This window comes from Manacus vitellinus, unplaced genomic scaffold (genome assembly GCF_001715985.3).
Source record: "Manacus vitellinus isolate BGI_N305 unplaced genomic scaffold, ASM171598v3 scaffold_4_pilon, whole genome shotgun sequence".
NCBI lineage: Eukaryota > Metazoa > Chordata > Aves > Passeriformes > Pipridae > Manacus > Manacus vitellinus.
Window position 1 is genome coordinate 39,505,341 of NW_021940604.1, and position 20,545 is coordinate 39,525,885.

At 36.3% G+C, this 20,545-nt stretch overlaps 1 protein-coding gene across 1 annotated transcript in view; it reads right to left on the reverse strand.

Annotated features, from left to right (window-relative positions):
- The window catches only part of ADGRB3 (adhesion G protein-coupled receptor B3), a 458,329-nt gene that overhangs the window by 20,709 nt on the left and 417,075 nt on the right, over positions 1-20,545 (reverse strand). The window contains exons 22-28 of the mRNA XM_018077922.2: positions 20,414-20,480; positions 18,166-18,251; positions 14,617-14,715; positions 14,109-14,280; positions 6,005-6,100; positions 4,570-4,609; positions 1,646-2,289 (exon numbers count right to left, since the gene is read on the reverse strand). Coding sequence (XP_017933411.1) covers positions 1,646-2,289; positions 4,570-4,609; positions 6,005-6,100; positions 14,109-14,280; positions 14,617-14,715; positions 18,166-18,251; positions 20,414-20,480 — 1,204 coding nt within the window. The remainder of the gene's footprint in view (positions 1-1,645; positions 2,290-4,569; positions 4,610-6,004; positions 6,101-14,108; positions 14,281-14,616; positions 14,716-18,165; positions 18,252-20,413; positions 20,481-20,545) is intronic.

Consider the following 20,545-nt stretch of genomic DNA (forward strand, 5'->3'; position numbering starts at 1 on the left):
TTTTCTCATATATCTCATCCATATGTATAATCTTAACTGGACTGGATTTGAGTCTCTATATCTGACAAAAACTATCTAAAAGACAGTACTGTAGATAGGTGGGAGAGGATAATACTGGAAGTTGACCTTAGTTACCCTGTTTCTGGGTTGCATTAAATTTGAGAATTCCTGTGTACCACCTGATATCTATTAAATAACATACGTGAACTGAGGGCAGTTAACTCCTTTAACAATGCAAACTTGCTTTGAAAGAGCCTGTCTGTCTGAGCACTGAGTGGGCAAGCACTTACATTATCTTTTAGACATAATTTTGAAAACTTGTCCGAGCTCATACATATTCGCTTTAACAACCACCAAAACATGGATAATTTTTGATTACTGCAAATCCCCACACTTCCTTTTCAATTAATTTTTCAGTTAAATCCAGTCTTGTGAAAACTTATTTTGGTACACACTCAATATAAACAGAACTGAAAATATTTCACTTTCAAAGCTTGTAAAGACACCTCTTGAAAAGAAATTCTAAATTCTTTTGCCCAAACTCTCCATAAAACTTCAACTCCATTTTAAAAGAAATATCAGTAAATATGTACCATTTATGAAATATCAGCTACAGTTCCGTGCCTAAAAAATTGAACAATCAGGTTAAGTCTCTGTTTCCCTTCACAGACGGGTCCAAACATTTCGGAGTAATAGCTAATGGCTTCCAGATCACACATACAGTAGACTTTTTTTCCACCTGTAACTTCTTTCAGAGAATGCATCAGTACCATGTCATTCTCATTTGTCTTTCTCTTTCCCACAAAATGCTGTGTTTCACAATATTTTAAATGCTGGTGAAATGTATTTCCAATTCTTAAGGAGGCCCAAGTATGAAATCAACTCCACCTCTCTGCTGGCTTTGCATAAATAAAAGCTTAATAGGAATGGTAGTATTTGATGCTTAGGTCTTAAGAAATTATTTAAATAATTTTCACTTTCATAATGCTTAAATCCCACAGACAGATTGTAGTAATAACTGAAACCCTTTTAAAGGCTTTTCAGTTCACTTTTCCAATCTGACTGGAATCTAGGATACTCTACATGAAGCCCACCTGTACCTATTGCACACATCAGTTGTACCAATGCCTGCACACACATGCAAACAAAACTAGATCAGTAAATGGTGAACTACTGGATGGAAGAATCTAAGATTTACACTAATGAGAGCAGAATCAGACCTATCATATCTGAGACAGATATGATTGTCAGCAATAAAATGGCAAATATTTTCAACTGCATGTGCTTGCAGGTAAGGCCAATGATTAGCACTTGTATCTTGCAGGAATAGTTTTTCTTCTCATAGCAACACAGAATTTTCCAGTGCACTTTACCTGGTAGGTCACGAAATCCTCAGCAGTCGTGTGGAATGTTAAATCTCCAGAACTATATTTTTTCATACAGACTGGTTCTGAAACTTTAGTCTTGTTTTCTAGGTATAAACACTTCTGATAATAAGAGAAATATGAACAGCAGTGTATGATCCCAAACAACAATTTATACTGAATTAAAACATCAGCTTCACCCCTTAGACACAAGACACAATTTATTGTCTTATCATATAATTAGAACAACAGAGCATGCAATTTGTTTATGCACCACTGACCTCTAAAGAGCTCATTGATATTGTGGATCCAGTTTCACTTCTTGATAATCCTGCATTGTCATCCAGCTCTGAGGCAATGAAATTCTTCACTGCTGTGCGGGGCTCAAATGGCAAATTCTGCATATGTTCTTGGGTGGGAAGATGCTGGTCTAAATTGATATTAAATTGGTCCATTACAGAGGGATTCATATTGAACTCTGGATTAACTTTGTAGTGCAATAGCCTTTCATGAGGCAAGGTATCCATGCCTATATTCATTTTGCTCTCATCTTTCAGTGATGGCTGGGTATTTACTGAGCCCCGGGGCATGACTATATAATCGCTTTCTATCATCCGTTCTTGAGGATGGACTATGTCCATATCTGCACCTCTCAAATTATCATCAGTGCATAAATACACAGTCCTCCGCAACTCACTGTTGTCTTTTTTCAAGCACTGATTGGCCAGTTCACTCATACTCATAGGCATGTGGAGCCCTGTTGGTTGCTGGATGATGACTTTGGAGATGATGTTTCCAGGCAAGGTTGAATAGCTCATTCCTTCAGGGTTTGGTCCCTTTTCCTCCTCTTCATCATTCAGTGAAATTCTAGAAAGTGTTCCTGTTATAGTAGCTGCTCTGCAAGGTCCAATGTCTTTATGCAGAACTGTGGGTCAGAGAAAAGAATTCTTACAACATGAAACCATGTCTACGTAACGCTACTTGAGGCTTTGTCTAGCAGTGCTTCCTTTATGAGTGCGTCTTCTTAAATCTTTTTCTATCCAATTAAAAACTCTCATTTTATAAATAATTTTGGAAGGTGCTTTTGTGTGGCTTTTTTTGTTGCTGTTTTTGTTCTGTTTTGTTTTTTTAAATCAACGTCTCTTAATCTGCTGTGTACAACTGACACAGACTTCTGACTAAGCTTCAGTCATTTATATAAGTTAAAAACACTCCTTCACTTATTCCTACTGCCTTACATAGATATTAGGTGACTTACAGCTTAAGCAAAAGCCTGCCATGTGGAACTCATTAAGGGTTTTCCAAAAAAAATATACTATGACATCTACTGCCGTTATTAACTCCACATAACCTCCCAGAAAATGTCAAACAGATTGTAAGGCAGAATCATTTTGTCAGTCCATTGTAATGACCTACCATAAGATTACAACCATGAGCATGTGTCCCTGAGCTCCTAAATGTTCCTTTTCACTGGCTTTTAAAAACTCTTCTCTGTTAAATTATGTTTCAAAAAGAAGTGATGAAAGAATTACCACACTAGGAAGAAATTCCATTGGTATAAGAAAGAATATTTTGCTGCAGCTGAAAAGGCTATAAAGGATATAAACATGTTTTATAGAAGAGTCATAACCCACTTTTACTGGGCTTATTCCAGCTAAGTGCAAGGATTTTCTGGTCCTGGTTGAAAATATTTTAATTCACACCAGTGCTAGTTTGCACAATAAAATCCTGCTCATGGGTTGAGACAGAAGGACAACTTGAAGTATCTCAGGTATTACATTTACATCCCTTCCAGCTGCCTAAGGGCTCTGATGACCCAGATCCCCCAGTGCCTGTCAGTTCACTGCCTTTTTCCCTAGCAAGCAGCTTATAAGGCACCCCACTCTCCTATGTCACAGTAACTCTCATTTGTCCATTATGAAGAAAACAATTTGCTTCTAAACAGCACAAATACTCAAATTCAGTGGCTGCTTCATTGTTTCCAGTGACACTTGTTAAGACATTTCAAACAGTGACCTATCCCAAAATTTTTCATTAAAAGAAAGTGAGTTTAAATGCTTATCTAGTAAAGCCTGCTCATAACTGGATTCAAAGTCCATCTCCTTAAGGATGCCTCTGACAAGGCTCCCCATACTGCAGCACTATGTTATCAAAGGTAAGAAGTAGGAGCTACGTGGACATTGATTTTTGTCTGCACTGGATGGTGATAGACACCCATCTGTGTTACAATGTACTATCCTATTCCCTTCAAAATACGTGTGCATATTAAAACTGATCTATTGGGAAAAACTAATATCATATTGCAAGAAACTCAATTGGCAGTTTTTTTAAAGGTGGGTGACTGGAAACCCAGACTTTATCTTAATGAGATCAGCTTTCTTGGCTCCCCATACAGCAAAGAGAGAGAGTGTTCCCCAGGTGGGTGATGCAGAACTGCTAAGTCAGGCTTCTGCCCTGACTCACTCTGTGAAAAAGACACCCCCTCTCTTTTTCTCTCTCCATTCACTGAAAACCGAGGGTGTCTAGGCAGGACTGCTGCCCTAGGAAGAACTGCCCTTTGGGAATATCTCCTAGATTTAAAAAGTTCTGTAGGGTTTAAATGGTCATTTATTTCACACTGTACTTTATTTAACAAGGTTGGCAAATAAATTCCTGAAAATGTGTTATTTTTAATATGTGGAAAGAAACATAGCTGACTAATTAAAGATCATACCACTGAAATATCTTTAAAAAAACCCAAGTTGAAGAATAAAATTTAATTTCCTTAAACTATTGTGGATTTCACTCAGAGTCCTAACAAACCCTCTTTAAAATTAACACAAATTGATGCATCCTTCATATACATAGCTGTTAAGATACCCTATTTTTTGTTTTGTTATAGCAAAATGATTGTATCACATTTGCTTGTGTAATAGGGCAAGGAAAGTTTAATATGTTAAGAGAGGTCTTCTTTCCAAAACTATTTGCTTTCCAATAGACAATCACACTTTTCATTACTTTTCAACTGCTGAATTCTAGTTAAAGGCTTTTGTAAGAATATGAAATAAATGTATTCATACAGTGACATCACTTTTCACTTTTTCTTTTTGATTGCATTTATAAATATTTTCTCTAAGTGGTTAAACCCTTATTTTTTCTGGTTTTCACTTCATAAGAAACTAGTACAAATCTTTTTATTGGCTAAATATTCTCTCAGTGTTCTTACCTGACCGACAAGCAATGTCCACGTCCTTCTCAAAATCAGTCTGTAACGAGAAACAATGAAACAGAAAAGCCATTATTAATTAAAAAATAAACCACAATACATTTTTGGCAACTAGCACTTCCAGAATGTCCTACTTACAGGGTCACAGTCTCTTAAAAGTGGTTTCTTGTTGCTGAGAAGGTGAAGTGTATTGTTTTACAACAGCAGAGCTTTACAAAGTTTCCTAAAGTATAACTGGGTGGTTTTCAAAGTATGCTGCCTGACCAGAAAAAATAAAATAAAATAGATGCAAGTAGAATATATAATTTTAATAAAATGATACAGTGTGTAGTTTTTAATGTATATGGAAGAATAACTTCTACATCTCATCTAAGGATCTTCTTTAAGAAAGCTTTCATAGTAATTTTATGAACAGAACTATGAAAAATAACCTGCATACAAATTACTGTCAATAAGTGTAACCCAATTAGTCCACCCTGTTTGTAACATCATTAATCTGTTATGACGTGCTTATTTGTAATAAAACATTCTGTCATTCCTTACTACTTATGTAATCACATAAATTTTTTTAGTTGTAATAGAACAACTATTATTTATTTTACTGTGCAAAAATTAATTGTAAGAACTTAGAATGGATTTTAAAAGTTGGAAATCAAAGCACACTTTTCCCAGTTAAACAAAACTATTTAATCTGTTAGAGAATTCAATTAATTTTTGTTTTATTTCCACAAGAAGTTTATTACATGCAAAATGTTCAATAAAACAGATCTCTCTCTTGCTTGTGGAGTCCAAACATTAAATTATTTTTTGAGTCATAATTTTTGAAGGGCATCTGCTTGCTGAGTCTTGCATTTTTGCTGAGCCTTGCATATTTTTAGGGCCTGATTCTGTCCCCATTATAGTCAATGATAAACTGTTGTTGAAAGTGAAGAGACCAATATGTTGTCTTAATATACTACCTAACAATATTAGTAAATCCAAATTGACACACTGAGTTATTCACTATCTTCTTAATTCAAGACACTAAGTACATTCCCCCTGTAGAACCTCTAGCGCCTTCTCTGACTTAGTTTGAAAAGAACATTTTTCAAGGCCTCATGAAAGGAAGACTCCCAAATGCATCAGCACTCTTTACATCAACAGTAGAAAAAGTCACTATATATAATTAGATTATTTTCACATTCTCGTGTAAAACTCTTTTGTCCTAAAGAGCACTGGTGGAAGATATTAATTCACTGTGCTCCACTAAATAATCACACCAATAATTTAAAACTTGCTAAGAGATTTAAGTAAGCAGATAATGACCTAAACAGACTTCTGCTTTAAAACTGTGTTAATAGTTCAGCTATGCATACCTGCCACAAACAATACAGTAAGCTTTTGCTTTTGTCTAGGAACACTAAATTCATAGTCAAAGAAGAAAATAAAAGCTAACCATGATTTGAACATGTCCATTAGGAAAAGAACTTGAAGAATCTGCATTGATTGGATCCTGGCAGTTTCTCAGCCGACATCTGAATGCATCTTGAACCTGTGAAGACAATACTTTATACCTACTGATTCTTGTGTAGCATAATATAATCTACTCCTATTAGAGATTTAATTAAACCATATGGAATGCAATGCATGACATTTCTCTACCACACTTAATAAATCAGAAGCAATAAACATAAATGGCTATTTCTGCCATTTTTTACATTTTCTATATTTTGTGGCTGCCACAAATTCTGTCACGTCTATCACATCAAGAACACAGAATTAGATTCACCTATTACCAGAATTAGCAAGTGATGATGTGGTATTCAAGCCAAATCTGTCTTAGTGATAGTATTTGGCTTTGTCTTCTCACTCATTTTGGTACAGGTCTGATAACAGGATTAATGGATACACTGTTAACCATTGCAAAATAAAATGTATCTTCTGGTTGATCAAAATAAGATTCTTGAAAGACAGTTCTTAACAGTTAGTGTAATCAGACACATGGTGCTCTCCTTTAAAGAATAAGTCTATTTGAAAGATACTACTGATTCAATCATAACCTCTAATTCCACATATAGGGAATCTCATGCATATTCTCTAGGAGTAAAACTCAGATCAGAGAAATATCTTCAGCGTGAGCAAAAGAAGGACAGTGGACTCTTTGCATAGCAACAGATTTCTTGAAAGTAGAAAAGAATTCCTCAGAAATTGATGTTTACTTATACGATCCATAAAGTAAATTTGAAGACTTGTCCCTAAAATACATTTGAGGAATTATCTTGTCACAGGAAGGGCTATTTTTACTTCCATTTTGGGCGGAACATATATCTAAAGAAATACTATTATGTAACACTTCTGTCAGAAAGATGTGGTTCAACAGAGAGGTACATTCAAAAGGAAAATGCTGTTCCTGTTTGCTGACAGTAGAATGCAAATATATTTTGCTGCTTTCTCAGGTGTACAGCAATAAGGACGGCAAGACAACTTTTGGAATCTAAAGTTTTACAGTGTGAATGTTGTTTACAGAAACACAAGTGTCCATATTAGATCTGTATAATCATATACCTGATTGCAAGAATGACTTGGAAAATGGGAACTTGATTGGGTGATCTTCAATCAAAACAAAATGATATAATTTCTTGTTTGAAAATGAAAGTATTCTCAATGAAATGCATATTAAAAACTACATTAATTTATTATCTGTAAAAATTACTTGATGTCATATTCAGAATAATCAAAAACGAGACAATTTCTTCTACTCATGGACATTTTGTGAAGAGCAGAAGAGGATAAATCATTAATTGTTCATGATGAGAAGCTGTCCCTTTTCAGTCCATTATGTTCTATTGCAAGTTGTTTAGGAGCTATCACAAAAGGGAAAATGAAGTAGAAAAAAATAATTTTGTAATTATGAAGCATTATTTTAAAGTGCTCAACCATTAAATGAGTAAGAGTGTTCCGCAGTCTTGATAAGTGACTGTTGCAGGTGGAGAAAGCTAAATATAGAGTAGAAAGAAGAGTGAAGCAAGGTGGGAAGGTTTGGATTAATTTAAAAACACCAAGACTTACCACATGTGGTAATTTAAAGTGTGCTGTATTGAGACTCAGATTTTGATTTTAGGCACTACACTTGCCTTGGTTTTCCGTGTGTTTGATGTTAATTTAATTTGGCATCTCCTAGTTGCTGCAAATTTAATCCAAGTCTTCTCTCACTTTATCAATGCTGAAGTTAGGTCACACTTCAGAGTTTTATGCACTTGGATAAGCACTGGTACAGTGAATTGACAAAAAATAAAATAAAAATTCCCTCTAAAGCATCCCCAGCTGTGCTGAATCTGATCTCAAGGCTTATGATGTTTGACTCCAAAGCATTTTTACTTCAGGACATACTGTTTGATCTCACTCTGTGCAGTAGGCCTCCTCATTTTTGGGACACTCTGTTCATAGAGCTTTCCCAGTTCTGATAGCTCCAGAGATCTCAAGAATTTCACATCCTTCTTTCACTATCTTCTGTATGTAAGCAGCGAATCTTAATTTTAGGATCCTCTTAAATACGCATGCGTTTCTGAAGTGCAAGCAGCATATGATTTGAACATGTTAACAGAATGTCAAATGTAGCCGTATTCATCATATTGACATATGTTGCAATTTCTAGGTGTCCTTGCCCAAGTCAGAAACAAAATGGTTGAACTTTCTAAATACCAGCTTAGTTTTCTCAGACTGCTTCTTCAAAATTGTTGTTTGAGTATGTAAAGGCTGTGCTGTCTTTATATTTTATACATTTTACTTTGAAACATAATCTTGTTTTCCCTCCCTTCCTTTTAGCATCAAAATACAAGATTTTCTGAGAGCCAGGCAGAGCAGGAGAGACAGATGTGATGAACGTGCAGATACCAGGGAAGTGGTTTCCTTAGCAACAGTAACCAGCTCCAAGCTTTTATAACTTACCCTCGCCCTACTCATGTACTTTTTATTTTTCTCCTGCAGTATAGAAATGTGGGCTCTAGACACCAACGATGCATTTAATCCAAATGCTCTCTACTCCGCAGAGCACAGCTAAAGAAGAAAATACACATGGATTCCTCCCATCACCAGGATTAAAAGGAGTTACTGAATGTGATACAAATCAGCTTTACAGTATCTTGTGTTCAAGCAGATCAGGCAAACTATTTTGCTCAGATGAAGAATCTTCGAGGCTAACCTGTTGTAGTGGGTTTCTGTGGCTGGGTTTCAGTAGCAAGGGTGGGGAGGCTACAGGGGGGGTTTCTGTTAGAAGCTGCTAGAAGCTTCCTCTGTTCTGTGGAGCCAATGCCAGCCTACTCCAGGACAACCTCCTGCCACTGGCCAAGGCCGAGCCAATTAGGAGTGATAGTAACGCCCCTGTGATAACATATTTAAGAACAAAAGATTGTTGCGCAGAAAGAATTCCAGCCAGGGAAGAGCAGAGTGAGAACATGGAATAACAACGTAGACACCAAGGTCAGTGCAGAAGGAGGGGTAGGAGGTGCTCCAGGCACCAGAGCTGAGGCCCCTGCAGCCCGTGGTGCAGACCTTGGTGGAGCAGCTGTGCCCCTGCAGCCCATGGAGGACCATCGGGGTGCAGAGACCCACCTGCAGCCCATGGAGGAGCCCGTGTTGGAGCAGGTGGATGCATGAAGGAGGCTGTGACCCTGTGGGAGGCCCAGGATGGAGCGGGGTCCTGCTGCAGACCTGCAGCCCGTGGAGAAGGAAGCTCACGCTGGAGCAGGTTTTTCCGGGTAGGACTTGTGGCCCCTGTGGGGGACTCACGCTGGTACAGCTCATCTGTGAAGGACTGCACCCCATGGAGGAGTGACTCATGGGACAGTAGCCTGGGAAGAACTGCTGCCCGAGGGATGGACTCGCTCTGGAGAGGTCCATCAAGGACTGTCTCCTGTGTGAGGGACTCCATGGGAGCAGGGCAAGGACTCCTTTCTCTGAGCAGCAGCAGAAACAACAACTGACCGTAACCCCCATTCCCATCTCCCTGCACTGATGGGGGGAAGGAGGGAGAACATGGAAGGAAGGAGGGGTGGGGGAAGGTGTTTTTAAGACTTTTATTTCTCACTCTTTGGCTCTTATCCTGTTAGTAATAAAAATAAGCATTATCCCCACTTTGAGTCTTGTTTTGCCTGTGAAGGTAATCAGTCACTGACCTCTCCCAGCTCTTATCTCTACTCATGAATTATTAGCTGATTTTCTTTCTCTCTCCTCTGTCCAGTTGTAGAGGGGAGTGAGAGAGTGGCTTTAGTGGGTACCTGGTATCTGACCAGAGTCAACACACTGCACCTCTCCTATCATTCTCTTTTCTGTAACACACACATCACCATCTTCCAGTGCCCAATAAGATGTTTAAACAGTAAGGTGAGGAAAGAAAAACAGCCCTAAGCTCTCTGGGCTAAGAAGACAACATAAAGCAATAATACCTAACCCTATTTTGCATTTTTTCTTCCAAAATTTCCAAGTGGTCTATAAGAGGTCTTATGCTTAAGAAGTATTATATTTATTTGAGAAGTAAGGAAACAGAAGTACAGAAAGATTTAAGTTCTTTCCAAAAGACACTGAATTGATGCTGGACAGAAATAGATGACACATAGTGCCGACTAAGTCAAACACTCAGTTGGCTTCCTAATGCAGCCCTGTCACACAAGATCTTCAATACAGAGTACTACAGAAAGTAACAAATGTTTCCATCATTTATGTTTATATCAATATAACTAAGAGGAAAAATGAGGATTTTATATATAATTGTAGAACTCTGTCTTTTTTTTAATGTAATGACGATAAAGGCATACTAAAGCAGGGCTTTAGTCCTCTTTGTTTGAATTTTATGGTGGTATATTCCACCCCATTTTTTTTTCCCTGACAGTCAGAATTATTGTTTTGCCTGTGCCGGCACGCTATAAATATTAGATCAATCCTGTAGGCTATAACTGAGATAGCTTTGTTCCTTCATCAAGAGTGACAAATATGTTGGCAAGGTTTCCCTGACAGGCATTGGCAGAGCTAAATGCTTTTGCAGACAACCAAAAGTAACAGACTATTCTTTCAGCTGGAAGGAAACCTGGGCAGTGCAAAGACAGCATTCCACACTCTGCATGATGGACACTGTCTTGGCCTAAGGGTCTCTGGAGCTAGAAAGCCAGACTCTCTAGAGTCAGATTGAAACATAGTTTACAGGAGTTACAACTCTTTCTGTGTAGTAGCTTGTTGCAGTAAACAGTTATGTCTTTGATGCTGCAATTTGAACTAAGTGCAGACTTGAAACAAAAATTGTTTCAAGTGCATCAACTTTTACTCCTCTTCTTGAAGACATTTCTATTACTTTACTTTTCCTGTATGAAAAATCTTGCTTTAATTAATTCCTCAAGTGTTTTGTCCAGCTTGCAATTTAAATATGGAGGACTAAAGAAGATTCATTGTGTTCTGTCAAATAAGAGGTCAATCAGCAATATGCTTAGGCTTCTTTGTCTTCTACCACCATCACTATTATTAGCTTGACTGGAGATAGTCTACTGATTTGAGAATAAGTTGTCTCTGTACATTTACTGCTCCCTAAGTTGGCAGGACTGAAGAAAAACTCCTCCTCCTTTTTGACAAGGGAGAACCCAATCAAACCTTAGTGTTTTTTGGACCTCACTGGGAAATCTTCTCATTAAGTCATTTTTTTTTAAATACCGTGTAGATAGATTATTTACCAGTTTTATCAATGCCTTTCTTCTAGAATCTCAGTGTTAAAACCAGGATGAGTAACTGCTGAGACTGACTTGCTGGAACAACTCCTCTCAGAAGTTAAAGGGAGTAATGATTCTTTGCAGTTAGATTTTATATATCTCTATATCGATCTCTCTCTCTATATATATATATGTATATATGTGATTTGCTAAAAAAGCAGTAAATAAAATAAACCATAACTACTGATTACCTACACATAAACAATGAAGATTCTAAATTCCTGTATGAACATATTTATAATCACATATTTTTGCATATTGCTTGCACTAGAAACAGTGAGTTAAAATTGGTTCCAGCCAAGGTATCCTATGCATTTGAAAATTGAGTTTACTTATAGAAGAGACTAATTCCACCTCTATCACCACAGTCCTCTCTGCAAGTATGGTCAGACAAGAATGTTTCTATGAGCACTTCAGCACTGTCAAAACATTACCTGGGAATGAAGCATTGCAGCAAAGAGCTGTCATTAGAGTAAGAAACCTGTCTTTAATTCAAGGCTTAAGGAATTGTTGGAAGATGTCTGTTGATTTTCATCTTTCATCATTAGTCAAAATACATTTTTTCCAAATAATCTTCTGCATTACTGCACTGATGCAGGTTTCAACGTCTGACTTTTAAATTTTTTTATTTTATATTTTATACAGTGCTATGCTATGTTACATTTAGAATTTCTCATGACTTTTCATCTGTTTTTCGACAAAATGAATGACATCAGAATCAAAGGCTGTGTTGCTGTCTCTCTGAATCCTTACAAAGGACATGAGGAAATGGAATTAAGACACAAGGAAATTGAATTAGAACATGAGGAAATAGAATGAACAGGGGAATTCAGATTGGACACTAGAAAAAGGTTCTTCACTCTGAGAGTCGTCAGTCACTGGAACATATTTCCCAGGGGAGTGGTCATGGGACCAACCCTGTCAGTGTTCAAGGAGTGTCTGGACAACATTCTTAGTCATGTGGTTTAGTTTCAGGAAGTTTTGCAAGAAGCAGAGAGTTGGACTCGAGGATCCTTATAGGTCTGTTCCAACCTGAGATATTCTATGACTCTGTGAAACATAATGCTGTCATACTGCTTTGGTTTTGAATGTTCCACATGCAACCTGGAACTAAATATATATATTTTAAAACAAAAATTGTTTCCTAGGACAGTAAGTGGGAGGTAGAATGCACTTTCTAAGCTAATTAATAAATCCCAATGGATACACAAATTTCATAGACAGCAAAACCAGTATGAAACCACTATTCTTTCTACTGAAAATAGGTGCAGTGTCTTGCCATTTTACTAAAAGAATATGTGAAATGATGACTTTCAGATTTACAGATGATACTACCCTCTTTCACAGATGTAAATCTTATGGGGAAAGAAAATGCTGAAGAAAATAAGGGTATTGCAAGACAGTTCTAGACAAAATAGATTTGTCTTGAGTATTATCTTATTCTGCACATATTTTTAACCTGAACAAAAAGGAAAGTCAAAAGAAGAAAAAAAGAAAATGTATTAAAGGAGTAAGCCCTTTCCAACAGGAAAGCTGATAAATTAAGAAATACAAATGTACATTGCCTTTCGCAGCATGGCTAAAGGTGAAGGAATCAGCACAATGTAAGGTGCCAATTTCTGTAAGTTATTGATTTTTTCTTTAAAAATTGAAAACTTAAATCTTTGATAAGATAATCACCTATGCATTCTGTGCAGGATAGAGATATAAAGCTCATGCAAAGTGGTGCAGTACTGAAAGACTTGAATAAATTATGTTATTCATAATTATTTTTATGAATATACTAAATTTCAGTGTTTAAAGGGTGTCAGTGGTGGAAAGGGAAACCACTGTGTGAGATTCCTCACTTGGAGTTGACAAAAAACCCTTTTTGGAACATCTTCCTGCTTGTTTTAGTCCTGAGGTGCTTTCAAATAACTCGTCAGTCACAGGGAACCATGCTGGACAGTATAATTTGGTTTACTGGTGTGGTAAATATCCTGAAGCTGATAAATGACTAGCCCACAGACATGATAGTGGACCAGGATACTCTCCAGTCCAGCTCCACCTGCTCATTTTTGATAGACAGCCCCATTACTACAGATCTGCCAACAAAGCTGTTATGCTACTACTCTCAAATCCATCTCAATAAAAATGTGGGGTTAGTTAGCAGGTTAGATAGGTTAGAGAAGCTGTCACCAGAGCCAGATTAAAGAGCACTTGTGTAGGAGTTCTGCCCTCAGATTTCAGTGGTGATGAATCTTGAGGCAGGTGGCACTGAGCTGTGAAGGGCAAGCCAGGGTACTGGTTTGTCCTCACTGTTCTCAAAGCACTCATCTGTCTTCATCCTTGCTGTTCCCATAACTTTAGTATGTACCTGAGTTTGTAGAATGGTATATCTTCATGAATATAACACATCATCTCCTTGTGGCCTCTTTCAGGGACAGTATAAGCAGAAATAATTTTGTATTTGAATCTGTTTTACAGAGTGTAAAAATCTATAGCTTTTTGTCTTCAGAAAGGCATTTGCATTCACATTTCCCTATACTCACAATACTGGGGAAGCCTAACACTTGAAAATAAACTGTACTTGGGATAGATCAAAAGACACCTTGAATTAAGTTGGTACAGTTTTATACTGACATTTTGCACTTGGCATTAACTGATCTTCCCTTCTCTCTTTCACTCATTCCTATACATCTCACCATAAAATACCTCAGTCTTTCCATGAAATATATTTCTGCAGAGTAAGCTCTATATAACATTAAAGAGAGTTGAGAGATTAACAGGAGCATAGCCCTTTAGAAAAACCGGGAAGCCATTCCTCACCTCCCTTCGGAGAATACAATGGACCATGACAATAACAAAGCCTTGTAATGAATCAAATACTGCAAAAAGTATCTGAAATAATATTGATCTTTTGTCTGTCATGGCCAGAACTGCAGACATCCAAGTCAGGGCTAGAAGTGGCAACACCACACAGGAACTCCAAAGGGATGCCCTATTGAAAAAGAGGAGAAAAGCAGCGTTGTAATATTGTAAAAAATTAATGAAAGCTCACTATTAATATAAAACATATTTAAGGATTTTTTAAATCAATTTAACTTGAAAATCACAGACAAGAGTGTCACATTCATACTTTATGTTCTATAGAATATCCTGTATTCAGTTAATAAACACAGTTGCAATTTCTTTTTTTTTTTTTTTTGTTAAAAAGTATTTAAATGTGCTTAGCACTATATACAGTGTTATAAAACACAGTTTTCATCATCAAACTATTGTCTCACATGCACTGTAAAAGATTTGTAACAAGAAGATGTAAATGATCAGGACTAACATGGCATTACTGGCGGTGGTGGCTGACAAAGCTGTTGTTGAAACTACTCCACACTTGGCACATTTGAGCGTCAAACCGCTATGAGGCTCACTCATCTGACTGCAAACAAACAGAACACCCACAAAAAGAACAAAATATTGAATTGTCACCAAAAAACGTTGCTACTGAAATTTAGCTTTTAAATATGAAGTAATGCAGAAAAAGTAAGTAGGTTTATTCAGAATGAATGCTCTATGTTGTTGCAAAACTGTACCTTGTACTTTACATTATTGTTAGCTTTAAATGTTAATGCTAGGGGCTTCATTTCATGCAAACTCTATTTCTTCCATTTAAGCTAAAAAAGGCCCCAAATATCCAGTACTGCTCAGTACACTGAAGTAAACATAAGCACATGCTAGGGTAGACACACAAAGTGAAATCCCTCTATTCAGACCTGCTAAAAGACTGTTGCATCCAAACTTGCTTGAGAAAGAGTATAAGACACATAAAAGAGGGGTGCAAAGTATGAACCATTACAGAGCATTAGCAGGTAAAGAAAACTGCAAAATTTTTTCAAGCTTCAAATCAGTATGTATAGCACTGCGTAGTCAGATTTATACTAGTGATCTGCACAGCCCACTAATATCTGGAGTGGTTTTATTCATGCCATGTGAAGGTCTGAATACAGGGCTTGAAATGTATGGAATCTGATGAAATAAATATCAGTTGGTACTATAAAAAAGTGTGACCTGTTCCGCTTCTTAATAAAACACAGTACACAAGCATTAAGCTCAAAGCATTTTGTACGGACAATTGTACCTTGGCACCTGTCAGAAGAGTTAAAGGGCAAAACCAGGAATTTAAGTTTTCTTTTTCATATAGCATGCATTCAATGTCCCGACACAACTAAATAAAGATTTTTGCTATTCCTTCTCTTTCTGCTATCAGAATCAGGAATAACCGTAACTGACTGAGATGCAACAGGAAGGGTGCTTTACCTATTCCCATCTGGAAAGTGATCAACATGGTGAAGACAGGTAACTCTTCATTTTGTTTCCCAGTTATTTCAACCAACAGAACTGCTTGTTATTGCCAAACCCAGCATTCCAAGACTTTTAACATACTGCCCAAAACAACACTGAACTCCGATGTGTTGCATTTTGATAAACCAAATGAAGAATTTCCATTAAAAAGTGCAGTATATTTCCCATAAAAATGCAGTTTCTTCTGTACAAAAACAGTGTGAACTCTGATCTTTTATAAGATGATTGTGGGGTGTGAAAATAACACAGTGAATCCATTTGCAACAATTAAAGATATGCATTAAAGAATGAACTAGAAAAATGCCTCAGGTAAGCATAAACTAAGTTTGGGAAATTACCTTTTGTCTTTACCTGGCAATACTTCAACATTATCAGACTGGATTATTCTTTTTACCTCTAAAAAACAGCTTTGAATCTTGCAAATGATAATAGAATTTCATATGTATATAACCCAAATACAAATTTTCTGTCTGGACCTATATATATGCTACCTCTTTTGTCAGGAAAATGAATGAGAACATGACTTAGATCCATCACCATTTTTTCCCCCATGTGTTTATTCTCCATATGCTTATAAAGATGGTAAAAGGCATATGGAGTTAGTATATTTTGCCCCACTCACTTGCTTTAAATCCTACACCTGAACTTTTGACAAATATAAGCCCAGTGTTTGCCAGAAAGAATGAAGTTGCCTTTCTGAGCATGGCTGGCAAGAGATACTTGAGAAAGGAGTGACGATCACTTTTTTAGTGGAGGTCAAAGGCTGAACCCATTTCCATGTTCCAAAGAATAACTCAAGAGATATCATCTGCCAAGCAGTATCAAGGAATGCTGTTGCCAAACCACCATCTCATACTATCATACAAGTTAAGATTGTTTCTCATTACGGTATCTACATGTTCTCCCAGAATAACTGGCTTATTTGTGACAGAATAATCTCTACTTTATCCATTTATTTTAAAATTAAATTATTTTTAAGTAAAATATTTCTTTATTAAGTTGCACGACTAGCAAGCAAGTTATTTGTTTCATGAGGAAAATAAAGTATAAGCAAATAGATTTCTATGGCCTACAAATGAGTAGCTGGAAAAAATACAGCTAAATCTAAGTTTGAATACCTGTACAAAATGTACAAAGCCAAACATGTGGCTGCTCCAGCTCCTTATATCACTGGAATTAGAACATATGTGAATTTGAATTGGTGATTACTAAGTCATTGCTACTTTTGAAATAATTTGGGTAGTTTTGTAACATTATAGATTTCACTAGTGTTATTACAGAGTTAGGAATGCTGATGGAACAACACAGACAAAAAAGTAAGGTTAAGAAATTACTACTTTCTAATGAAAAAGTAGGAAAATGGAAGAAATAAAATTAAAACTTTTGGTACATGTTTGTTAGACAATGGTGAAAGAACTGAAAACCACAAAGACTTAATTGAATTAATATTAAATAGAAATCACACCGGGTGAAGTATTTATCATAAATGTACTCATCTAACTAATGAACTGGACTTATTAGGAATGCTACTGTTAGTTACAAGGTAAAATAATTAAAAGTGAAACTGCAATAAATCGACCCACAGCAGTAATACACAGTAAAATGAAGATACCATTGCTTATCATTGTTAGCAATGTAAATATTGGGGGAGTTAACCACAAGCTGACCCAAAATACAATACTAGAAAACTTAACTGTAAAAAATCGTTATTCAAAGTATAAATATAGTTTCGTAAACATTAAGAAGGCGATGATGGACTTGTGAAATATTTTTCTCCAACATGTAATGAATACAGGTTTGCTGCTGCAGTACTCCAAATCATTGTCATCCACCGAAAAACAGTTTCCGATGCCACCACTGTCATAATTCTTTCTTCTCACGATAACAAACAGAATTTGAATGTAAATGCAAGTAGGTAATAATACTACATTTACCTTTTTATATTTTCAACTTTTAAACAATTTTTTTTTTTTACTTTGAAATTCTGTTATACTAATCTAGAAAATACACCTGTGCAGATGTTATTTGGATGTAAGAACAACGGCAAATTCTTAACATAGTCAAAATGGCAGAATAACATTGACCTCACTAAGGGATATATTGCTGTAAGATATATTTTATAACAGTTAACACAAACGAATAACATACCCTCCCATAGTCATTAAATTTGACAGCTAGACAAAAATAATCAGTTCCTTCAATACATACACTTCATAAAGCACTTTTCCTAATTGCAACAACTTTACATGTGTAACAATCTTGTGGAACCTCTGGTCAGATTTATGTTATTCTCATTTTTATTAACTTAATACTGTTGTACTTGTGTTTTATTATGTTTAGTTTGTTTAGTTGCATTCTGTCAGGATAATGCAACAGCAGCTTTTGAGATTAATGGAATCTGTTAGACACACTGTTATGCTGATATAAAAGTTCACAGCACAATCAAATGCATTTTTGGTGAATATCTGTAATTTAAAATTGGGGATAAAATTTTAATATGCTTTAAAATAACCCAATTGTTGCTTACCCCGCTCTGTGTTTGAGTTTTTTATCTAGGATTCCATCTCTGGAAACAAGCTTATTAAATACCAAAATGCCAATCACCATGTTGACCTGTCAAACAGAAAACAAATAGTTGATCTTTCAGTACCTGAAAGAAAATATTGTATCCTGTTACTTCAGAAAAAGGATCTTACAGGCCTGAAAAATGCCTCCTCTTTTCCTTCAGAAATTGTGCAGCACTGCCCCTGACCACACCAAAAGAGGCCATATTCTCAAAACGGTAACAAATATGCACCCTGCAACAGGCTTGTTTTTGAATCTCGAATTCTATGTGGTATGAAGCTATATTTATGTACATGTCTGTTGGCCAGAAGCTTGAGTAATATAGCTTTAATATTTTGTCAGTTTTAATTGAAACAATATATCCTATTCCAGGAAAACCATTGAAAATTTGAGTTGTGTGCACAGGGAAGAGCTAGTCAGAACATATGATGACTGTAACCATGTTCGTTTTGAAACATTTGTGTCCCATGTGGGTGTTCCCACTTATGCAAAACCAGCCTGTGGTTTTCCATTTGTCACTTGTCTATGTCTATGTCACTAGTCTATGTTATTCACCAAAATGCCAGTTTTGAGCCTTATTTGACTGCAGTTTTCTATTTTTGTGGACCAGATGAATTCCTGGGGTAAGTCTGTTTAGCTCCATTAAAGTAAATGGTGTTATGATCACATACATGGGTTGAAGATCTAACCTAAAAAAATTTAAAGTGTTTCAGCAGTCAGACTTTGGCACTTAATGGACATACTAATGGCATTTAATGGACAACTTAATGACTGTTATTATCCATTTGCATTATTGAAATGAACTCTATGAACCTGTTTCTACATGGCCCTGCAAAGAGGTAATACCAATTTTTGAATCTACTAAATCAATGTTCCTTTTTTTATTTATTAGAAAAGGATAATCCTTTTTTCCTTTCAAACAGGTTTTTCAATACCTGTGCCAAAATACCTAATTGTTACTGGTCTGTCCTGCCAACTCTTCTTCAGTTTTATTTTCAGCATTAACATTTTTCAGTTGATGTTATATAATTCTTTGGCTTCATACACTTAGGCTTAAGTGGCTGCATGGAACAGCTCCTTCCACAGCTACTAGCTAATGGTAGGGCAAACTGCTACTGTGAACTTCAAACATCTCTGAACAAAGACTTGCCAATTACACAGAGAACATACAGTTAGTTCCATGTGAAAATTATGACTGGCTTTTCGTAAACATCCTTGGCTCCTCTACCATGACTGTGAGTTGTACAAAAGGATCCTGGCTTGGCTCCAGGCAATGATGAGACAAACTCTATGGGAGTAGTAAACATCCATTTCAGGAAAATTTATGTAGCTAAATAGCTATATCTTTGATGACTAGTAAGACCGATTCCCTTTTACAAGGGAAAATCAGAAATAAGTGGTGCTGATAGAACTATCATAGTATAAAATTGATGGAGTGGAAAGAGGAATTAGATTCAAAATCTGTAAGGGAAAAATGCTAAACAAATTATTGTGAAAAATCCATACAGACTGCAAAGCAGATGACTGATAGCCGATGGCACAGGTAGGATGCAATTTATCTTACCCTGAAGTAGACAGTTGAAATACTTCTGATGGTTTGAGCTCTAAAAGTATGTATTTTTCTCCACTGACAATGAAAAATAGCTGGGATAACTAGATTAGATGCAGAAATCTACATTGCAGATGCCTACAATCGGGCAAAAGTGAATCCTACACCTAAATGCATTTCCAGAGATGTGGAAGATTAATACATAAACAAGAAATTTTTCCAACTATGACTTTTTTCTTTGCCTTCTAAAGCAGTAGCCATAGAGAACTTGCTGGCTGGTTCCACTCCTTCTGTTGCTTTTGCTGGCACAGCAATACACTGCCAAGCAGCACTCTATCAAGAATGTCACTGAATTTCACAAGGAAGTGACAATTGCGTAGATGCCGCTGATAATAACTCAGTGATGCCTGTAAAAAGTTTTCTGTGCCACTAATCAGTACATTATTCTTTCACAACTTAATGTATAAACACAGAAAATTAATTGGTATAAAGTGATATAATCAAATGAATCATGTATTCAGAATACTGAAGGTATGTTAAACAATACTAATCTCAGTATTTACAGCAAAATGCAAAGTTACTGTATAGCTAAGCTTTTATAATTGAAATAGCACTTTCCATCATTTCATATGAAAATACTGGAAATTATATTAATGTTTACCAAGACAACAGCAGCTGCAGGTCCAACGAAAGCATAAAGTAGCCCTCCTTCCAGAGACAGCCAACAGCTGTAAAGAACATTAGAGAACAACTAACACAAATTAAAAATAAGTATAACACATTGTCAAAAAAC